We start from the raw sequence: 23,324 nt of genomic DNA on the forward strand, positions 1-23,324 counted from the left end.
TAGAAAACAGTATGGAAGGCAAATTGAGGGACATGAGGGACCAAGCGGAAAGGGAAGTTAAACAAATGGGGCAGCAGATAGAGGGGGTCAGAATGGGGGTAGAAACCAAACTGGATGCTCACAGGGAGGAAATGGAGCAGATGAGGGTGGCATCTGGGCAGGAGATGCAAGTGATGGGAGAGGAGATCAGAAGAGGGGTGAGTGAGGAGGTCGGAGGAGTGCGCGAGGAGGTGAGGCACTGTAAGGAGCGCATGGAGAAGGAGGTGAGAAAGGGGACTGTAAAACTGCAAGGGGGTATAGAGGAGTTGACGCTGGGAGTAGAACAACTGACAGTGGGACAAAAGGAGTTGGGGGACCAGGTAAAGAAGAACACAGCGGTAATAGAGGGTTTAAAATCGACGCAGAAGGAGATGAAAAAGGACGTAGGGGTAATTAAAAAAGAGTGTCAGACGGTACATGAGGACCTGACGAGGAAAATGGACAAGGTGGTAGAGGTGATGGAGGTTAAAGAGCGGGAGGTGCGGGAGCACATATAAAAAAATAAAGTGGAGTTAGAGGAAGAACTTAAAGGGGCGCACGAAGAGATGAAGGAGGTGAAGCAGAAATTAGAAGAAGTGGAAGAAGGGGTGAGCGAAATTAAGAAGCGACGGAGAGAGGATAAGAAAGAGATAAAGGAGGAAGTAAAAGAATTGGTCCAAAGTCTGTGTTCGGATCGTGATGATGTGCTCATTAACCGGATGAGGAATTCGGAACTTTGGCATGGAGCACGGCCCAGCAGGAGGATCCTGTCCTGGGGCCAGTGTTCAATTGGGTCAAATTGGGGCAAAGACCAAAGGGGGAAGAGGTCACCCCCCTCGGGGCACAAACAAAGGCATATTGGGCTCAGTGGCAGACCCTGGAATTGAAGGATAACATCTTGTATCGCAAGTGGGTGGAGGTTCCCTCTGATAGAACTTCCTGGCTGGTGATAGTCCCTGACAAATTCAAGAACGTCATATTGCAACAGGTGCATGGTACCCGCTCCGGCGGCCATTTGGGCAGGACAAAGACAATATCGCGGGTACGCCGGAGGTTTTATTGGGTGAATATGGGGCGCGACATACAGGACTGGTGTCGGAGATGCGACGCCTGTACTGCCAAAAAGGGACCAGCACGGAGGATGAGGGCCCCCCTTCAATTACACCAGGTGGGGGCCCCCTAGAGCGGGTGGCCATGGATATCCTAGGCCCACTACCCCGCACCTGCCTAGGTAAAAAGTACATCCTCGTTGTGATGGACTACTTCACCAAGTGGCCGGAGGCCTACGCCCTCCCCAACCAAGAAGCAGGGGTGGTAGCGCAGGCCTTCGTGGAGGATTTGTGTGCCGGCATGGGATTCCACAGGAGTTGCACACCGACCAGGGACGAAATTTTGAGAGCAAATTGCTAAAAGATGTGTGCAGTCTCCTGTCAATTCGGAAAACCAGAACAACGCCTTTAAGACCTCAATCTGACGGGATGGTGGAACGGTTCAACAGAACATTGATACAACAACTGGCACTGTTCACCGCCACCCGTCAGGATGACTGGGACGAACATCTCCCTTATTTGCTTATGGCCTACCGAACCAGCCAGCACGGGGCCACCGCATGCAGTCCAGCGTTGCTTATGTATGGGCGGGAGTTACGGGCTCCCGCCGACTTGCTATGCGGTCCCGTGCCAGACACAGTGGTTAACCCGCCGAGGGAGGGGTACGCACGTCACCGAGAGGAAGGCATGGAGCTAGTCCATGCCTTCGCCCGCCGCCAACTCCATCTGGCGGGGGAAAAGATGAAGCGCAGGTACGACGACCGGAGCCAGGGGAGTCAATACGCTCCGGGGATGAAGATTTGGTTCTTTAATCCCCGGAGGCGGAAGGGAAGGTGCCCAAAGCTCACCTCCCCCTGGCAAGGCCCAGGAGTCGTCCTGTCGCAAATCTGTGACGTGGTCATTAAGATCAAAATGGGGCCACGAGCCCTCCCTCGGATCGTCCACGCCGACCGGATAAGGCCTTACACCGGCGAGCAGGCGCCCCCGTGGATTGCCTCGGCTTTAGATGCCGAGGCGGGACCCAGTACCTCTGAATAAGGGGGGCTTATTAGTGCCAGAGGACTGTGGGATTGAGGAGCGATAGGCCCGGTGGGTAAGGGTGGCATCCCTGCCACCCTTCCCATGGGGGGGCAAAGGAGCAATAGCTTATGGGGTGTATGGCAGTGAAAACTAGCCCGGGTGGGTTAGGTTATGTTGATAGGGACCTAGAAGATGACATTAGGTAACGTTAAGATTAGTTGGTGACTGATACCTGTAGTGGGGACGCAGGTAGTTTAGTGTGGATGATAATGACGTGGGAGCGCAATAGTTTAAAGGGACGACTGGGAAGCGCAAGTTTCAGAGGGGAGTAGTTAGATGAGATGATGCCGTGTGTTTGAGGATTGAACAGGTGTGATTGCACAGGTGTGCAACTGAACAGGTGTGTGGAGCAGTGTATGAGTGAGTGAAGGTGATTGTGTATTGTGCTGACCCAATGGTCCAGGAAGAGGAGGAGGGTGCAGGTGGCACCAGGTATGATTGCACAGGTGTGCAACGACAGGTGAATGGAGGACAGGTGTATGGAATAAATGGTATGGAGTATTGGAATGGATGGTCGTGGAGTGAGTATGGTGGAAATTGTGGAGTGGAGTGGATGGTGCGAAGGTGTGAATGGGGGAAGGATGGACCCCCATCACGGATACCCGGGGCGGGTAGTGTAAGTGTTAGGTAAGAGGGTATAGGTAAATTGTGGTTGGATATTGGCATCTGTGGTGCGAGTGGAAGAATGGTATTTGGATGGGTGCATTAGTGTTGTGGAAATGGCTGGGCGTGTAGCCTGTTAGTGTGTGTAGTTGGTTTGAGCACTCCACCACTGTGAGGATGTCGGCCAGGTGAGGCCGCAGGTGGGCTCTGGGAGCCGGGAGTTGTGGATGGGGTCCGAGGATCCGGAGGACGGACCTGGGTAGCCCAGTGCCAGAGGGCACCAAGGGGTGACAGAGCCAGGAGGGGCCTTCCCCAGTTAGATAGGTTAAGGTGAGGAGCTAGGTAAGCTCGGGTGGCAACTGCAGTGGTGGAGGTGTGCAGGTGGGTAGACCTGCTGGGAGAGCTACACGTCACAGCCCAGAAATTGTGCAAGGGCACCGGGAGATGAATCGGGGGAGTGAGACCCCAAATTGAGAAGCACCACAGTTTGGCCAATGGGAATTGGTTTGTAGAACCCATAGTGTAAGAGGGCCAATGGGTTGGCCGGAGAAAGACCCCGGGTAGTGTAACGTTGTTAGTCATTTAGGAAATAGTTAGGATTGATGAACCTGTCGCACCATACGCAGCCACTTACCTGTGGTGATGATGACTCCACACCTGTGTTTTCTTTGTTCTGTTGCAGGAAATGAGAATTGCTGTGAGGATTTGTGAGACGCATCACGACGTGGATGAGACATTGGGGTGATTCCATCTCTCCCTCCTTAGGAGGGACTGATGATGAATTGGTGATGACAAATTATGATGTTGAGTTGGAAATGGCAAATTTTGATGAAAGTTGAAAATGGCAAATTTGATTGGTTAGGAGGGAGAGAAGACGAATTTGGTTTATGGGAGGAACGGGGAAGACAGTAGGGATGTTTGTTGATTTGTAAAGTAGATGTTTATGGGTAGTGTTGTGTTTTGTGGATACAGTAAGGGGTAAGGGAGGGGCCATGTAGGTTACCTGGTGGGGGGGGGGGGGGGGCGTACGGTAGGAACGTACCTGTCTCACCTGGTTCCCATGTGCCCCCAGTGTGCATCATCTTATATTGCATGCACTTTTGCGCCCTTACCACCTTACTCACTTGTCTTCTTCTTTTGTCTCCCACCGCCGAGGATCTGGCTTTGGGGTAGAGAGAGAGGAGAGAGAGGAGAGAGAGGTGCTGGCTACGCAGTTGTGGGCCTGCACTTTCGCTGCTTGCTGCCTGGATCGATACACCATATGGACCGCAATGTTGGTGGCCACCCACAATGGACCGCAGTTCTTTTGCGGCCAAGCACCACCCGTGGATGGACCTATGGGTCAACGTGGCACCTATGCCATACAGGTGAACCACTTTTAGTTGACACCACTGAAGGCCACAATACAGAAATGGACGCGGTTGGCGCCTTTCTTTATTTTTGAAAGAAGCCAGAAGGCCAAGTGCACCACACGAAGAGCAAGAGACACCTGCAGGGTTAGGGGTTGTTGAATTTATTTTTATTCATTGAACAATGGTGACTGCACCGATTGGTGCTGGGGTGGTGCTTTTGGTGCTTGGATGGGGTGCTCTGCACATTATTAAAGGCCGTAAGGCCACAGAGCACTCGTGGGTTGGTGTATCGATGCTGGCATGCGTGCTCTCTCTATGCATAACATCTGCATGTGTTCCTCCAAAAACAGGTCCTGGATCGTAGTGTAAATATCAGCGTAGTCTTGTAAATAATGCTCCCTACCGGCTGTATGTTTAGTTTGCGAATTCTTTCCGCAATTCGGTTATCCTGTGGGTGTGTTTCTGTGAGGAGAAGGGTGCAACGTCGCAGGGGGACATATTTACTCATTTGTGAATATTTGTAAAACTGTCGCACTCAGGGTAGAGTTAATAGTAGAGGGAACTACATCTGAGTGCCACACTAAAGTAGGTAAAAATTTATCGGGTCGGGACGCCCCGAGGGTAGAGAAGGGTGCAATGTTGCGGATATGGGATTTGGCCTCCATCCATATCCGCTTGTAAATATTCCCCTATTTCCCCAATACTCCCCAACTATCCCCAATCCCCCATTCCCTAGTCCCATTGCCTGTAAATAACACTCTGTAGAACCGACCTTCCCCTTTTTCCCCCATTAAATGTCGTGCCCAGGTCCACCGCATCTCACGTAGACAACTTTCGGACATCTTGCTAGTTATTCTTAGTCTATGTCAGTTAAGGACTCGTTTCCATTAATTCTGACTCTTTGTTGCACCAGAATGTGATTGTATGGCACCAGTAGTGAGTTTAGGACCTCCCCATACCTCCTCCCATCTTCCCCATGAAACAACAACAACAACTACAACAACAGAGGAGAATGGGGGCGGCGCGGCGCGGGGGAGTGTGCGTCCTCACACCGGCTCGGTTAGCCGCCATTGACCATGCGCTCCGACGGGGTTACCACGAAGGGGCTCCCTGTCAGCTCCTCGTCAAGGGCGGAGCCCGGTGGCCCCCCCGCACCCAATAAGAAGGGCGGACCGATTCCATCTGGGGCGGAGCTAACTAGCCGAGGGCGTGTCACTCCCCGCCGGAGATACGCAGCGACTTACCGGATGTGAAGTCAGATGCGCCTGAACCACGGAGAGCAAAGGACGCCACCCCCAGCGCGACGATACCTCCCCGCATCTTTGGACCGGACCGGGTCGATTCTGTCCTTGAGCCAAGAGTGCACCTTGAGCCATCGACTGCCCGCTTTCCTTGCCATCAATCCCTGTGAGTCAGTTTTGTCCTGTTTATCTGTGGTCTGTCGGGAATAAGATAAGTGTGTCTAAGTGCCTATCTTTCTATGCTGTCCCTCTCATTCCTGTAATCTAACCTTCCGCCATATTATAACCTCCTCCGGAGGTCTTGAGAACCGTATCCCTGGTGTCGTGTCATTTTAATCCCAGCCGTTGTGTCCTTTTCCTTCATTGATCTAGCGTAGCGCGGCTCGGCCAAGGTTCGAGTGTAATCGGGTAACTTGTGCGGACACGGCGGCCATTCCGCTCGGCCCACCATAACATCAAAGTCGTGTCGGTAACAATATATATATATATATATATATATATATATATATATATATATATATATATATATATATATATATATATATATATATATATAGATATATACAGTATATATATATATATATATATATATATATACAGTATATATATATATATATATATATATATATAGATATATATATATATACAGACTTGGCATTTAGTATGGAATATTTTTTTTGTGGGGGTGAACTTACTTTTTAGGATGTCTTAGAACCAAAAGTTCATTGGAATTATGTTGAAATGATTCTAGATTTTGTTAATGTGACCTTTAAAAGAAACAAAAACCACATTTGACATTTCGAAACAAATAAATTGATCCTTGAAAGTGATGTAAACTGATATCGAACTCAATTCATGGACAGTACTGTGTTAAACTTCTGTACGTTTTCCAGAAGTATCTCTATTTTGCACATTAGCCAAATTTTTTTTTAACAAAAACAAAAGTTAAATTACGACTGGCATTACGGACAGTAAAATTACAGTTCAGTACTTCGTGTAACCCCCACGAGTATTCAGGAGAGCACGTACACGTCGAGGCATGCTGTTCACGAGATTTGCCAAGGTTTGGACAGGAATCGCTTGCCATGCAGTGACAATAGCCTGCTGCAATTCATGCACAGAGGTCGGCTGCTGGTCCAAGTGGTCGATTTGATGCGTTAATTCTGCCCACAAGTTCTCTATCGGATTCATATCCGGGGACATGGCAGGCCACTCCATATGCTCTACACCACGGTCAGCAAGAAAGTGTTGGATCATGCGAGCACGATGAGGTCGTGCATTGTCATCTTGGAAGACAAAGTTTCCTCGAAAGGCTGCACGAGCAAATGGAAGCAATGTTTCGTCCAGAATGGCCCTGTACTTGAACTGGTTCAGGTTTCCATTCAGAACAACCAGGTCAGTTTTGCCCCCTGCATGAAAAGCAGCCCGAACGGTCACCCCACCACCTCCAGCTTGGACTCTTGGCACTACACAATCTTTGTTGTGGGCTTCATGCACTTGTCTGCGCACTCGGACGCGGCCATCTTGACGATAGACCAGAAATCTAGACTCGTCACTGAAGATCATGTGATTCCAGTGTCCTGGCTGCCATTGTCGGTGCTCTCTGGCCCACTGCAATCGGCACTGGCGGTGTTGTCTGGTCAGACGTGGCTTTCTCAGGGGACGCCTGACACGATAGCCTGCTTGAACCAGTCGTTGGTTGACTAGCCTTCTGAATACAGGCACATTTGTCAGTTGCTGCCACTCAGCCCTAAGCCGATTAGCTGACTTGGTACGGCCATTGCGGACTAACTGGTGCAGCTGGCGATCATCCCTCCTTGTGGTTCTGCGGGGACGTCCTGGCCTCGGTATTGGAGTAGGGACACCCCTCTGAGCATTTCGTTTCAGGATCTTTGACACCTGACCTTGAGTGATGCTATACTGCCGAGCAATAGCATGCTGTTTCATGCCAGAATTTCGTAAAGCCACCACTCCATGACAAACAGCATTGTCAAGTTGACGGACCATCTCCAGAGGAAGCGGCAATAATTTTTGGAGATGTGCAGCAGTTGTTTTCCACTAATACAGAACGCAACAACCCTTGTATACCCGACTGTGAAGCCAATCATCAAATGCACCTGTCCGTACATTTTGCCACGCCACCTGTGATATAATCCTGTTGTTGACTTCTTGCTGCGACAGACAATCAGTGACATGTTTTAACAAATAAATCACCAAAGTGTAAAAGAAACTCACCAGATTGATATACTGAGTTAAGAAAGTAAACCCAAGTCAAGAAAAAAAAAATATTCCATATTAAATGCCAAGTCTGTATATATATATATATATATATATATATATATATATATATATATATATATATATATATATATATATATATATATATATATATATATATATATGTTGATGTGTATATATATATATATACTGAAACGCAAAAGAAACTTACCACCTTTGAAACCTTTAAATATCAACAATAACACTGCGTGTAGTAAATGTGTGAACTTATTTGTGGACAATAGTGTCCTCACTGTCAGACAAAACGGTCACGGATGGTCACTTGAACCTTCAATGGTCACTTCATAGCACAGCTGTTGAACAGCCGTTTTGACTGTCAATGATTAGCCAAGGGGTACCGGATGATTTTAATGAGCTGCACGTGATGTCTTGATATTGGCTTTAAAAAGGCCAGTGCAAAATGGGCATTTTGACCAAAAATTTTGACCATTTTGACCATTTTGACCAACTTCAAAAAGACCGAAAACGCAAAAGAAACTTACCACTTGTTTGAAATGTAATAAAATTGTAACAGTTCAAAATAAAACAAACCAACAATTGCTAATTGAAACATTGGCATTTTATTGATGACATGTCAAGTTTTTGACCAAGATACACCATCTCATCACTTTGTTCTACAGTACAGAACAGCACAGGGTGCAATGTCAGTCCCCTTTCAAAAGCGTGTGTGGCCACCATTGTTTTGGATACAGGCAGTGCATCATCGGCGTATACTGCCTACCAGTCTTTGGATGGATTGCTGCTGGATTCTGTCCCACTCAGTCCTCAATGTCTGAAGCAGCTCTGCCCGTGTCCTGGCCCTGCCAACTACGCGTCTCCCAAGCTCATCCCACAGGTGCTCTATGGGATTCAGGTCAGGGGAGAGCGCAGGCCACTGCATGGTGTTGATGTTCTCGCCTTGGAGAAATGCAGTGGTAAAGCGAGCAGCATGGGGACGAGCGTTGTCATGCTGAAAGGTTCTCAGTTCTGGGTGGTCTAGCAGGAATGGCAGCAGATGAGGTCGCAGGATGTTATCCACATACCGCTGGGCGTTAAGATTCCCATCCACAACCACCAGTGGCGTCCTGTACCGGCCTGATATGGCGGCCCACACCATCACACTTGGGCCACCCCACCTGTTGGCTTGACGCATGCAACAATCGGCATATCGCTCGCCAGTTCTTCTCCAGACACGCTCACGCCCATCAGGACTGTCCACACAGAACCTTGACTCATCGCTGAAAGCGACCTCGTTCCACTGCGCCAAGGTCCACCGCTGATGCTGCTGGCACCATCTCTGTCGGTTGCGGCGATGGGCAGCCGTCATCACGGGGCCTCTGTATGGTCTTCTGGCAGTCAGGCCATAGTCATGCAGTCGTCTTCGTGCAGTATCATTGGAGATCCGTGGGTTTGCACGCCCCGGAGTTTCTGCCGCAGTGCGGGATGCTGGACGGAATCGATCCCGCAGGTGACTTCGGACCATCTGCCTGTCCTGCCTTGCAGTGGTGACTCTTGGCCTCCCTGATCGAGGTCTGTCATCTGCAGAGTTGTGGAGGGTGTCTCTGTCCACCAGGGCCGATATCGTCTGGTGTGAACAGCCAAGGCGACGTGCCACCTCACGGTAGCTCAGTCCGCTTTTCAGCATGCCCAGGGCACGCTGCCGTTGATCCCTTGACAATCGTGGCATGTTGATTGAAATGCCCATTTTGCACTGGCCTTTTTAAAGCCAATATCAAGACATCACGTGCAGCTCATTAAAATTATCAAGTACCCCTTGGCTAATCACTGACAGTCAAAACGGCTGTTCAACAGCTGTGCTATGAAGTGACCATTGAAGGTTCAAGTGACCATCCGTGACCGTTTTGTCTGACAGTGAGGACACTATTGTCCACAAATAAGTTCACACATTTACTACACGCAGTGTTATTGTTGATATTTAAAGGTTTCAAAGGTGGTAAGTTTCTTTTGCGTTTCAGTATATATATATATATATATATATATATATATATATATTTGATATATATCTATATATCTAGATATATATATGTATAGATATATACACACACTGTAGACTGGTTGAACAAAGCCATCACTATTTATGGGAGGGAGGTGTGCAACGAATCATTGCTGCGAGTGGAGCTGTGCCCCTGTTACCAGTAAGCTGGTACTCATTTTACCGACCTCGGAAAGATGATAGGCTGAATCAATCCACCTGGTGTTAATTCGGTGGCATGACGGGCTCAAACTCAGGACCTTAAGACCTCAAGCCAGCGTTAACTGTTAAGCAAAAGCCAGCTGTTAACTCGGGTGCTAACAACTCGGGTGATTCATTAATGTGCATGCTGTCCTTCGGATCCTTCGTGCGGGCAAGGGGGTTAACAAGGAGAGATGCAGAAAATAGGGCAAAATGGAGAAGATTGTCATGGGGACCGCAAGGCTAACCCCCGCTCTAGCAGGGAAAATGGCCCTAAAATGCATGTTGTTGTTGTTGTTGTTGTCGTTGTCCTTCGGATGTGTGTTAAACTAGGCGTCCCATCTACCGACATTAGTTGGTGCATGTTAACGATCCTACAGTGTTCTTCACGAACAGTAGGCGAGCTTTTGCTGGCACCCTGGCCAAACTCGAAGACCTGTCCTACTTTAACCTACAGGTGGCACTGCATCAGCGGTACAGCCATGCTGCCAGCAAAATATGCTACCTTCACCCAAGTGCTGCGGATGAAGGTTGGAGAATAAGTATTTCATAAGGGATGCAACACAATTTTCTTAAATGTCATTCCCATTCTGGTTAGAACAAGATGTCTTGTCTGCACCATGTTTTGAACTGTTCTCACTGATCTGTTTTGCACCAAAACCCATTTGCTTCCTCTATCCCATGCCTTCAAAAGAGAGGCTGAGTAAGGTAGAGGATGATGTGGTTGAGCTTGAAAGTGGTTGGATGTCAATGAAAGCTAGTCTGTTGGGAGCCGTTGGTGAGGTATGTGGATGGACAAAAGGACCACTGAGGCACTCGGAAACATGGTGGTGGGATGATGAAGTTGGAAAGAGGATTGACGAGAAGAGGAAGAAGTTCAAGGAGTGGCAGAAGGGGAAGGGTACGGGAGAAGAAACAGCAGAGCATGAAAGTTATAAGGCTGCAAAGAAAGAGGTAGCAAAGGCGCAGGAGGCATGTAGGAAAATGTGCGGAGAACGCTTGGATTCGGAAGAGGGTCAGAGAGCAGTATCCAGGATTGCAAAGCAGATAGCGAAAGAGAGGTGTGATGTGATGGGGGTGAGTTGCTTGATGGATGAAGTGGGACAAATCGTTGTGGACCCAGATGGAATTAAAGGAAGATGGAAAAGATGTATGGAAATGCTGTTGAATACAGAGAATGAATGGGATGGCAACATAGAGAGTAACCCAGTTTTAGGACCGGCAGAGAAGATAACTGAGAAGGAAGTTGAGGAAGCGATAAAAGCAATGAAGAGTAGAAAAGCGGGAGGGCCGACGGGAGTTGTGGGAGACATGTTGAAGGCAGCAGGAAGTTGGGGTGTGAAGAGAATGACAGTGATTTGTAATCTGGTGGTGAAAGAAGGCCGCATTCCAGTGGATTGGGAACAGAGTACCCTCGTCCCTCTATACAAAGGGAAAGGTGACCCTCTGGAATGTGGCTCGGACCGAGCGATAAAGTTATTGGAGCATGGAATGAAGGTATTGGAAACGGTGTTGGAGAGGAGGATAAGGAAGAAAGTGAAGATCGACGAAATGCAGTTTGGATTTATGCCAGGAAGAGGAACGACAGACGCGCTTTTCATTGTGAGGCAGTTGCAGGAGAAGTACATGGAGAAGAGGAAGAAGTTGTTTCTTGGGTTTGTTGATCTGGAGAAAGCATTCGATAGGGGTCCACGCAAAGTATTGACATGGGCATTGAGGAAGTTAGGAGTGGAGGAATGGTTGATCAGAGTAGTGATGTCAATGTACAAAAGAGCGCGCACAGCTGTAAGGACGAAGGACGGGAACAGTGGTGAGTTTGAGGTGAAGGTGGGAGTGCATCAGGGGTCGGTACTAAGTCCACTACTATTTGTAGCTGTGATGGAGGTGCTGGCTCAGAACGTAAAGGAGGGTTTACCGTGGGAGTTGTTGTATGCAGATGATCTGGTGTTGATTGCGGAAAGTATGGATGGACTGAAGGAAAAGATGAACAAGTGGAAGGAATGTTTGGAGACAAAAGGTCTGAAGGTGAATATCGGAAAGACGAAGGTGATGGCAAGTGGTAAAGCATGTGTTGAGGTGGAAAGAACTGGGAAGTGGCCCTGTGCTGTGTGTAGGAAGGGTGTCGGAGTGAACTCCATTCAATGTACAATGTGCGCTGTGGGTTCATCAAAAATGTAGTGGTCTGAGAGGGTCATTAACCAGTGTGGCAGCTACATTCAAATGTAAGGTGTGCACAGAGGGAGCTGCAGATGGAGGAAATGTTGAGTTGGATCTTGGAGACGGCATGAAGCTGGAAGGTGTGAAAACATTTTGCTACCTCGGAGACATGCTGAATGGAGAAGGTGGATCAGACTCGGCAACGGTTGCTCGAGTGAGATGTGCATGGAAGAAGTTTTGGGAACTGAGTGGCGTGCTGATGAGGAGGGGAGTGTCGTTGAAGGTGAAGGGAAAGGTGTATGCTGCATGTGTGAGAAGTGTTATGATTTATGGGAGTGAGACATGGGCAATGAACATAGAGCAGCAACGAAGGTTGGAAAGGGTGGAAATGCGAATGGTTCGATGGATGTGCGGAGTATCGTTGAGAGAGAGGAAGACAAATTATGAATTGCGAAAGATTATGGGAATAGAGCCTGTGATTGATGCTGTGAAAATGAACAGGTTGAGATGGTTTGGGCATGTGTTGAGGAAGGATGAAAGTGACTGGTTGAGAAGAGTGATGGAAATGAATGTAGAAGGAATTAGAGGACGGGGAAGACCGAGAAAGACTTGGCTAAAGATGGTGGAAGAAGAAATGCGGGCAAGGGGGTTAACAAGGAGAGATGCAGAAAATAGGGCAAAATGGAGAAGATTGTCATGGGGACCGCAAGGCTAACCCCCGCTCTAGCAGGGAAAATGGCCTTTAAAATGCATGTTGTTGTGTTGTTGTATCCCATGCCTTCAATGCGGATGTCGATTTGTTAAAACTGGTTTGCCAGCCGTGCCAAACAATTGTCCAGCCATACTCAATAGCACAGTACGTCACCACGTTTCCAGCTACGAGTTCTGACCTCATGACGTTGTATGCACTCATTCTTCCTGGTTCGCCATTGTTGTATTTTGCTTTCCTCCATGTTTACAGCTATTGTACACAGAGTCGAGGCTTGTGGAGTGAAAAGAGACATGACAAGAGAAAGACATAACAGAGTGAAAAGAACAGTGGAAATAGGGAGTTGGGAGGGGAAGAAGTGTGGATGGAACATACCAACAGCAGGGTAGAGGGAGACTTGGAGGAAGAAAGGACACTGTGAAGGAGGACAGGAAGGGGAGTTGGAGGACACTGGCGGTGAACGAGGTAGATGCAGACGCAAACCTTCAATCACAAAATTGTAAGGGAAAACTGGAAGAAGCAGAAATGGAGCATCTTGCTGTAAACGTTATGAAGTCATAAATAATAGGCGTTCATTCAAAAGCGAAATGCAGGTATGTTAGTTAACAAAATCGTAATGAAGTTTGCAAAACCTCAACACACAAAATCATAAAGAATTTGACAGATCATAGTAAATGTATTTGCTATCAGTGCAGTCGATAAGGTTTTTTTTTTTTTTGGTTTTTTAAAAATAAATGTTTTTTCAGTTTTTACCGTAAAATTTGTTTTACCTATCCTGGTTCATAATTGTGATTGGATAGAGCACCAGTGAAACACTTCTGACTTCATGATTTGGAATTTCATCTTCAGCTTTTTAATTTTTTTGAATCGCAGGATTTATAGTGGAAACTTTTATGCTCATTTTGCATTCATTACACTCATCACAGGTGAAAGCTGCATTTGGGTCAGTTTGTTTGTGTATGTCTGTCCGCACATGACGTGCGAGCATAGACCACAAATGCCACGGTGTGGTAGTAAGTATTACACTTTTTTTTTTTTTTCAACCGAATACCTCCATAAGTATTTACAATTGGAATGTGAGTACATCTATCAAATATTGTTACGTGGAAGGGGATAGAGGATCCATAGCTAGAATGTGGTAAGAATGGTATGGACCATGTTTGAGTAGATTGCATTTACCTTTGTAATAGATATTTGTCAGAGGTCGTATGTAATATGTGCACTGAGGGGGCAGTGATTGAAAACAATATAGCAAAAGAGGGTAAGAGTGTATGGTGTAAAACCTCCTGTACAGGTGAGGCCAGGTGAGGACTTGAGCACAAAGGCACATGGGAAAGTGCTACGCGCTTTTGTTTAGGAATTGTCACAAGCTGTTTGGCCGGTGGACTGCAATCCATGGCGGTAAAGTTGGCTGCAGAGCCCTGGAAAGGAGCGGAATGTTTTCCAGGGGCTCCTCCCTGAGGTGTGGGATGGAGAAGGGCAGCGCTGCCCACTGGAAGCGGACAGCTAATGTAGGGACGAAAGAGCGGTCCCTGAGGCTTAAAAACCTATGAAGGATTACAGTAGTTCACATTTGATAACGACCCTCTCTCTGCTTGACCGTCTCCCTCGTCTCATGGACAACTCTTTGCCACCCACCTGAGCTGCACTTCTCCCTGTGTCAGTCACTCCACCCTGAATGACGACAGTTCAAGACCAGCCTTAAGTCCTTACCTCCCTTTATATATAAAATAACCACCTTTAGAGGCCATTTTCCCCCGCAAAGCGGGGGTTGGCCTTTTTCGGGAACCGTGGTTGTTGTTGTTTTTCGGTCCCCTTTTTGAAGCAATGTTTTACAGCCGGATGCCCTTCCTGACGCCAACCCTTTTGCCGCCTTTAACGACAAACAGGGAATTACCAGTGAGCTGGTACTCAATTAGCCGACCTCGGAAGGATGACAGGCTGAGTCAACCCCCCTGGCGTTAATTCAGCGATCGACCGGGATTCGAACCCAGGATCCTAGGATCCTAAGCCGGCACCCTAGCCGCTAGCCCAACACCTCCCTTTGTTGTGTGAATCCGGTATTGTCAGCACCATAGCGGGTTATTTCTATTCCTTTTTTACACAAGATCATTTTTTATTTTCCCCATCCCTATCTGTGTCTGTCGACCGCCAGACCTCTACCGTTATTTATTGATCGTCCTATCCCCCATATGTATTTTATAATAAACATCTATACTCCAAGAAGCCTTTTCTCACCTTCCTGCCTTTGTGTGTGACCCACCCCGAGTTTAGCTTTATCTATTGAATGATACTGTGGAATATATGAATGAATGATCGTTTTAAGGCCATTTTCCCCGCTAGAGCAGGGGTTAGCCTTGCGCGTCCCATGACAATCATGGTTCCCTGTTTGAGGCAATGTTTTTATGGCTGGATGCCCTTCCTGGCGCCAACCCTTAGTCACCTCTTATGATGCGCAGGGATATGGTGTACCTATTCTAAACCGGGGTACACACCGGGATCATTCATCCCAGCAAGCTGGTACTCAATTTGCCGACCTCAGAAGGATGACAGGCTGAGTCAACCCCCCTGGTGTTAATTTAGCGATCGACCGGAATTCGAACCCAGGATCCTAGGACCAATGATCCCAAGCCGGCACCCTAACCGCTAAGCCAACACCAGGCTATTGAATGATACTGTGGGTTTTGCAAATTTTAATTCTGAACAAAGAATAGTAAATTCCATAAAATAGTTTTGGCCATTGACAGAGGTCTTAGATTTCTGGCTCAAGGCCCTGTGTTTGCTGCGCCTCCGATGCGACAACTGGTGTCAGGAGTGTGGAACTCATCCCGATATCCATGTTATTTGAGAGGATGGCCTACTGTCTCCACTTTCAGACATGCAGTCGGGCAGATAGCTAGTAGTGTATCATCCAGAATTTTTCAGCTATTTTCTTTTTTAACACAATAATATTAATTTTTAGCAGTTAAAGCTCTTTTGGTAAAAAAAAAAACAAGAGAAAAATGACCAGTGTGGTCACCAGCTGCGACGTGTAGAATCATGAGGATATCCGTTGCAGTATGCGCTACCAAATTCGACAAGTCATTAAATTATACGCATGCACTAGCGTCTTTTTGTCTTTCAGTTCTGGTCTTGTCTTGTTTTGCGACGCAACATGCTTCATCAACTGATTACATATAATGTATGGACGTGAATATTATATCTGTTAATGTTAATTCATTAATGTTATTTATTAATGTTAATTCTGGGTGGCAGAGGGATAATTTGAAACGGGCTTGGTAGGTAGGGGAAGTCCGAGTGTATGCACATGCGCTATTCAATAATTACACCTAATTTGTGTCAAGTTCTGTGAAACGAGATTGATATGAAAACATTCATGTTGTCTTTGTTGCTAAATTTATTCTGGTTTCTTCAAACAAATCGCGATTTTAGTCTGCGATGTTCTTACCTCGCACGTCTGAGTGTATGCGCATGCGCTATTCAAAAAGGCACCCCAACAACAAGAACAACAACGCGGTCCTCTCATAGAGCTGCTCGTCGTAGCTAAAAACCAAAAATTGTTGAGTGCCCAGTATTTTGTTGTCGGAACATGAATATAGAATGGAACACAAAAACGTTGCAATTGCTTGATGTAATCTTTCAATATTTTTTGTACAAAGTCATGTGTATCAATATATTAAAAGAAAACATTTTCCATTTGATGTTCCTTGTGACTTGAAGCAAGGGTCCATTAGTACTGTTTGGTTTATAATTGTTTATTTTTGTTCAAAGAAGGTATTTGGTGTTACAATTTTTTCCTGGGAACATTGAACTGATTATCTCTGGTTTGATTGAGGTGTCTGTGTCGGTTTGTACAGAAAGACGAAGGATTGTGGCAAAAATGTCGGAAATGAGCTTCACTGACAAGCCTGAGGAAATGACCCGTGAGGAATGGTTGGAACGTATCAGCAACGTGCACATCCAGCGTGCTGATATGAACCGGTTCGTCATGAACTACCTGGTCACAGGTTTGTGCTGTAATGTTTTTAAGTACGCTTTGTTTCGTTTGTAATATACGAGGGTGGTTCAAATTTGTTTTTTGACTTTGTTTGTATAAAAGGCAAAGTAATGTATGTAGATGGTACATTTTGAGGGGGATCTGTCTTTAAAGTGTGTGGGTCGAGGGAGGGGGGAGGGGTCCCCCCAAAACAGGCATTTGTTTTCTTCTCAGAAAATACACATGCAATTCGATTGAACTTGACCACAACCATCATCACCCGTGATGTACCAATGGTTGTTCCTGGCATTTACATAATTGGAGTTTAAGGGGATGGGGGGGGGGGGGGGGGACTGCTAAAATAGGTCTTCTCTGCTCTCTTCTCTGAAACTACGCATACAATTTCCATGAAACTTGACCACAACCTTCATCACCTGTGATGTACCGATATTTGTTCAAGGCATTAGAAAAATCAGGGCCTAGGGAGGGGGGGGGGGGGGGGGGTGGGAGGGCTTGCCCCCAAAATAGGTATTTTTTATTTGTTTGTTTAAAATCTTATGATTACGTTGGTATGATTGTACATGCTGCCCTGTCTTCTAGCAACCAATGAAATTGTTTTAAAATATCGTGATACTGTTTGAAATACCTTTAGTAAGTGTAGCATACTGCCTTATTCTACCAGGTGAGCACCCAGGGGTATTGCCCATATGTTTTTGTCTATATTTGGATCCTGACCTTAAATTAGGTCAAAGTCAAAAAAATTAGGTCAACCCCTTGTACTTTCTATTCACATTATTGATGCAACACTTCATTCCGAAAGTCCCAGCTGGCGCAGAGATGCAGCTCGGAAATTTATAGTTTTGAAGTTTGTCGTGTTGGGAGTGCACGAAGAATAAAATAATAATTTCTTAAATGGTGGTTTAATACAACAGAGGGCCTAAAACACTTTTGTGCCATAAAAAATATAAGAATAAATTCGTTTTGGAGATGTAACTTCGACAAAACGAATGCTAGAATTACTGTGCTTGCAAACTTCCCAATAATGGGCATTCTTTTATACTTTTATGGAGATATCCCATTTTTATGAGGGCTGATGTCAGAGCTTATATAGAAATGTTAAAATAAGAAATTATTCAAATAGTTATCACCCTTAAAAAGAGCTGGGGCAAAAGAAAAGCTTTGAATTTGAATGTTGTTTTCATTCATTTTTGATCAAAGTTGGGGCATTCATTTATTAATTCGTTCACTGTGTGATTTAAAAAAATTTCAAACCTGTTTCAAACTGTTGCTTAACCAATGGACTGTCATGCCAATGAATGCCTGTTTGTAAAATGGCTTTTTCAGAGGGCTTTAAGGAAGCGGCTGAAAAATTCCGCTTGGAGTCTGGTATTGAGCCCGGATTGGATCTGGGAAGCCTGGATGAGCGTTTGAAGATCCGTGATGTGATCCTCAACGGACAAATACAGGAGGCCATTGCACTCATCAATGGTCTGCACCCGGAGCTGCTGGACACCAACCGCTACTTGTACTTTCACTTGCAGGTATCTGCCACCTTTTATTTCTAATACTGCACTCAAAAAGTAGAAGATCTCGTGAGATCACGGCGAGGTCACGTCTTTTCGAAGCTGTTCCATGCGCTCACGCTTTCGAAGCTAAGTGATATTTCTCAATTGTGTTTTTGTCGAGACTGTATCTATCTTTCGGTGTGTGTACCTAGAGCGTATCTTTTTGGAAAATTTTCGGTGCTAATTTTTCGTACATGTATACACAATCGTCGGTTAATGCATATCGAGTATTCTGCGGCCTAGTACTCGTAGGCTTCGGCTACCGTACCGTCTCCGACCTTGTGGTTTTGTTTTTCTCTCAGCGATTCGTCGAATGCGCTGAAATTATTTTCGTTCTCTGTTTCGTCCCAGTCGTTCACCCCATACCTCCTTGTTTAATATCTCTACTCACACAAAAAAAAAAAACCCCAAAAAATATTTCCTTCCCAGGTCTTATTCATTTATTTGTTGTTCTTTTTGTTCGTTCGTTCTTCGTTCGCGATCACATGGTTAGAAATGTATAATCTCTCCCCTGAACAACTATTTTCTCTCATATATATTATAACACCCTTTTCTTCTTTTCCAACAAAGAGATGCTTTCGTCTTGCTCACCAAATCTATTCATTCCAAAATATATATATAATACCATCTCTTACAGTTCCTCCTTTCTACATTCCCTAAACTATCCAGAACTCCACCCCTCCTCCAGTGTCCTCAAACGTATTTTTGACTCAAAGGTCTCAAACTCATTTTGCAAAAAATGTTCGTTTCCCATGAATCGTACACTTTTCAAAATCCAATCTCACCCCTCCCCTCCAAATCCTCCCCATCACCCATCCCTTTCAAATCTCCCCCCTTGCCCCTTCCCTCCCCTCCCTCCTAAACTCCTCCCACACCCCTCCCCTCCGAGACTCTCCCTCGCTCCTCCCCTCCTAGACTCCCCTCTCACCCCTCCTCCTCAAAGCATCCTCCCTGCTTCTTCCCCCTTCCAACTTTCACCTTCATCTCCCCCAACCTTCTGCCTCGCTCTTCCCCCTCCTCAAATAACACCTCACTGTGCCTCACCCAATCTCCATCAAACCTTTTGTCCGCCCCATTCTTCCCTTTCTCCAAGCTATTCTGAAATCTCTGAAATCTCTGACACACCTTCAACAGCTCTCCCTACCTCTTCCTCCTCTTCCACATCTTACCCTACCCCTCCCCCCCTGTTCTGGACCCGATGCTCCCCCTTCCTCTTCATTAACGGTATGGACCTCAAACATCCGGGGCCTTCGCTCAAACTTGACTGACCTCTCCATACAGGTTGCTTCTGACAAACCAGATGTGACCTGCTTAACAGAAACTTTCCTCCTTCATGATGTCTCTGATGCCTTGTTATCTCTCCCAGGTTACTCCCTCCTCCGGTATGATAGACCTGAGCCTCGTCCTGGAGGTGGGGTTGCTATCTTTATAAAGAACTCTCTTCCTCACTCGCCCTCCACTGCCCTCTCTCCACCTCACCCCCAGGAATACCTTTGGCTACGGCTTCCCCTTCGCTCCCACCTTTTGTTCGTATGTGTGTTGTACCGTCCACCAAACAGCGATGACTCCATCTACATCTCACTGTCTGATAATATGGACCAACTTCTATCTACCCATCCCAACTCTCTCTTCCTCATGTGTGGTGATTTCAATTGTCACCATGCCAGTTGGCTGGGTGTGGGTACCTCTCTCACCAGCCATGGCTCTTCAGCAAAGGACTTCTGCGACTCACTGGGACTGACACAATCTGTCAATTTCCCGACCCGGATCTCAGTCAATGGAGCATCTTCTCTTCTGGATTTGGTTATGACAAACTTCCCTGAAAGTGTCTGCTGCTCTTCTTCTGCTCCAATCGGCTCATCTGATCATGTGCTTGTCAAAGTGGACATCTCTCTGACCATTCTCAGAGAGCCTCCTCAGCGTCGACGAGTCTGGCATTTCACTCAGGCCAACTGGCACGGTCTTCAAGCAGCCATCAATCATCTGGACTGGTCTCCCATCTCTACCGCCTCTGACATCAACTCATCCTGGGAATTCTTTCAAAGTAAATTGCTCTCTCTCATGCACAGATTTATCCCATCTCGTCTTCAGTTGTCATACCCTTCCTCCCGTCCATGGTACACGGAATATTGTGGTGAGGCTGTTGCCCTGAAACAACTTGCTTTCGTCTCCTGGAAAGCAAATCCAACGGAAGGAAATCTCATTTCCTTTCACAAAGCCCGAAACAAGTGTGTGTCCACCCTCAGGAGAGCCAGGAAACAATATCTCACCGTTCTCAAGACCGAACTCTCTTATCTGTCTCCCTCTTCCAAATCCTGGTGGCATCTGGTCAAATCTGTTTCTGGTGTTTGTTCCCCCTCCATCCCCTCCCTCACCTCAAACGGCTTAACGGCTGACTCCACACGTGAAAAAGCTGAATGCCTCAACTCTTTGTTTGCCTCTAAATCTTGTGTCCCAAACCCATCCCTCTCTGTACCCACCATACCCAGTCGTACCCAGCTGCTCCTGGACTCTGTGTCCTTTCCTCCTGACAAGGTGGAAAAGTTTCTGTCAACCCTCGACTCTGATTCTGCAACTGGTCCTGACGGCATCAGCCCACGGGTCCTAAAATCATGTTCTTCTGCTCTTTCACTCCCTCTTTCTGTTCTCTTCACCCTCTCTTTTGCTCAAGGTCATCTGCCATCTGCTTGGAAATCAGCCAACATCACCGCTTTGCACAAAAAAGGTGCAAAAACAGATCCCAGCAACTACAGACCAATCAGCCTTCTCCCAATTATCAGCAAAGTCATGGAATCCATCATTGCTTCAGATATGAAATCTTTCCTCTTCTCCAATGGCTTGATCTCTGATCATCAATTTGGTTTCAGACCTGGTCACTCTACTCTGGACATGCTGCTTCTGCTTTCTCAACAATGGATGGAGGTCCTCAACGCCAAACAGGAAATTAGAGCTGTCTCCCTTGACATTTCACGTGCCTTCGATACGGTCTGGCACCCTGCTCTGCTCACCAAACTCTCCTCCTTTGGTATCCATGGAAATCTCCACGCATGGCTGGCGGACTTCCTCTCTGGTCGTAGTCAACGTGTGGCCCTGAATGGGTTTCTCTCATCTCCTCTTACTGTTCAGGCCGGAGTTCCCCAAGGTAGTGTTCTGGGCCCTGTGCTTTTTCTGGTCTTCATCAATGATCTCTCTGACTCTCTTGAAAATCCTCTCTATCTCTTTGCTGACGACTATACTCTCTGTCGCTCCATTGCACTGTCGCTCCATTCTGATCCCTCAGATCGGCAGTCTGCAGCCTCCTCACTCTCTGCAGACCTGGACAAAATCACAGACTGGGCAAACAAATGGAACATGTCTTTCAATCCTGATAAATCTCACACTCTTACGATGTCTCTCCGAAAAGACCGACTGGAAAACCCTCCAATCCACTTTCTGAATAATCCTCTCCAAGAAGTTCTGTCACTCAAGCTTTTGGGTCTCACTATTTGCCATGATCTTTCCTGGGAAAACCACATTTCAAATCTGGCCTCCAAAGCCAGTCGCCGACTGGGCATCCTCCGTCGTGCGAAGTCCTTCCTTGGCACACCTGAGCTCCTCACCACATACAAGGCTTTCATCCGCAGCTCTATGGAATACTGCTCTCCCCTCTGGTCTGGTGCTCCTGCCTCACACCTAGCCCGTCTTCACGCTGTTGAAACCAAAGCGTTCAGAATCATTGGAATCTCCCGCGATGAAGCTAACTCCAAGGGCCTTTCACTCACTCACTCACCGCAGGCAGGTTGGTGGTCTTTCCGTCTTCTACCGACTCCTCTCTGGCCTCTCTGGCCCCCCCAGCCCTCTCTGGGCTCTGTCCCCCAAATATTCCTTCAGGTCGCACAAGATCTGCTTGCAACCCTCTTATGGTTAAACTGCCAAAATCAAGACTTTCTGCTCACCTTCACTCCTTCATTCCTCTTTTCTCCCGCCTCTGGAACAAACTCCCTCACTCTCTTCAATCCCACTGCACCCTCCAGGTCTTTAAAACAGCTGTTCACCACCATCTCTTATCCTCCCCCATCCAAAACCTTGATCTTTTCTACCCCTGCTAATTTTGGTCCCCTTGTGTTTTATACCTCTCCCCCCCGCCCTCCCCCTCCCACGCCTCCTGCCCCCAAACCCTCTCCCTCCCACACTTCTCCCTGCTCTCAAATGTTGTGGTTGTGTGCTTCCCCATCTTGTCTTCCACTCCCTCTTTTTGTGTGTTTTGTTTGTCTGGTTGATTTGTTTGTGAAATAAATGTTAGCTATTTCACGAGCCTCGATTCAGTATACAAAAAAAAAAAAAAAAAAAAAAAAAAAAAAAAAAAAAAATTCCTTCCCAAGTTTACATTTACTACTGGAAGTGTGCAATTGTTTGAACATGGAGGAGGTGGTTTTATCGTTTCATTCTTGTCACACACGAGCAGAAAAAAGAAAAAAAAACAGATTCAAGGGAGTTGAGGGGCACAAACTGCCAAAAACACATCCAAATGGTGTTGGCAATTGCCTTGATTTATTGTAATGCAGGCCTGTAATAAATTTATTTTCAGTGGCTATTAGCGTTCAACAACGGCTAATCCACATTTCATTCGGCTGACCTTTGATGGTCAAGCTGTGTCATTAATCTGTGCTTGAGTAAGAAATTTTAAATTATAGGCTCGTACATCTGTTTTATCAACGAGCTTAGTCTTCACTATTAATACGATTATTACCCCGTGCTCGCGAAGCGAAAATCAGGGTTAGGCATTCGGTTGCGTACGTGTGCCGTACGTGCGTGTCTGCATTTTAAAAATTCATTTTCTCGGCAACCGTTAGTCCGATTGACATGAAATTTTACCATAGGAGCGCCTCTGCCAGTATATATTTTTTGCTGATAATTATGACGTCATAGGTCACGTGGTACGGACGCCATCTTGGAAAACGTTATACCTCTATCTATGTTGTATAGAAAAAGAAAAAAAAACAGAAAAAAAAACTATCTCCCAAACCGCTTAATGGAAAAAATTGAAACATGGCTCATTGTCAAGTACTCCCTTTGGGGAATAAGATATGTTAATTATGATGTCATAGGTGCCTCCATTATGAC

General features: G+C 46.5%; 1 protein-coding gene across 7 annotated transcripts in view; it reads left to right on the plus strand.

Annotated features, from left to right (window-relative positions):
• Window positions 1-23,324, plus strand: part of GID8 (GID complex subunit 8 homolog) — a 43,865-nt gene that overhangs the window by 3,671 nt on the left and 16,870 nt on the right. For 3 of the 7 annotated variants that reach the window (XM_068111120.2, XM_068111121.2, XM_068111122.2), the window contains 2 exons: window positions 16,538-16,687; window positions 18,001-18,197. In XM_068111120.2, the coding sequence (XP_067967221.1) occupies window positions 16,538-16,687; window positions 18,001-18,197 (347 nt within the window). Of the gene's footprint in view, window positions 1-10,194; window positions 10,345-13,669; window positions 13,694-16,537; window positions 16,688-18,000; window positions 18,198-23,324 lie in introns of those variants that run through there. The other 4 variants (XM_078773843.1, XM_078773844.1, XM_078773841.1 and 1 more) reach the window with 3 other exon arrangements.

The sequence above is a fragment of the Myxine glutinosa genome, chromosome 3 (genome assembly GCF_964187855.1).
Source record: "Myxine glutinosa chromosome 3, kmMyxGlut1.1, whole genome shotgun sequence".
NCBI classification, from domain to species: Eukaryota; Metazoa; Chordata; class Myxini; order Myxiniformes; family Myxinidae; genus Myxine; species Myxine glutinosa.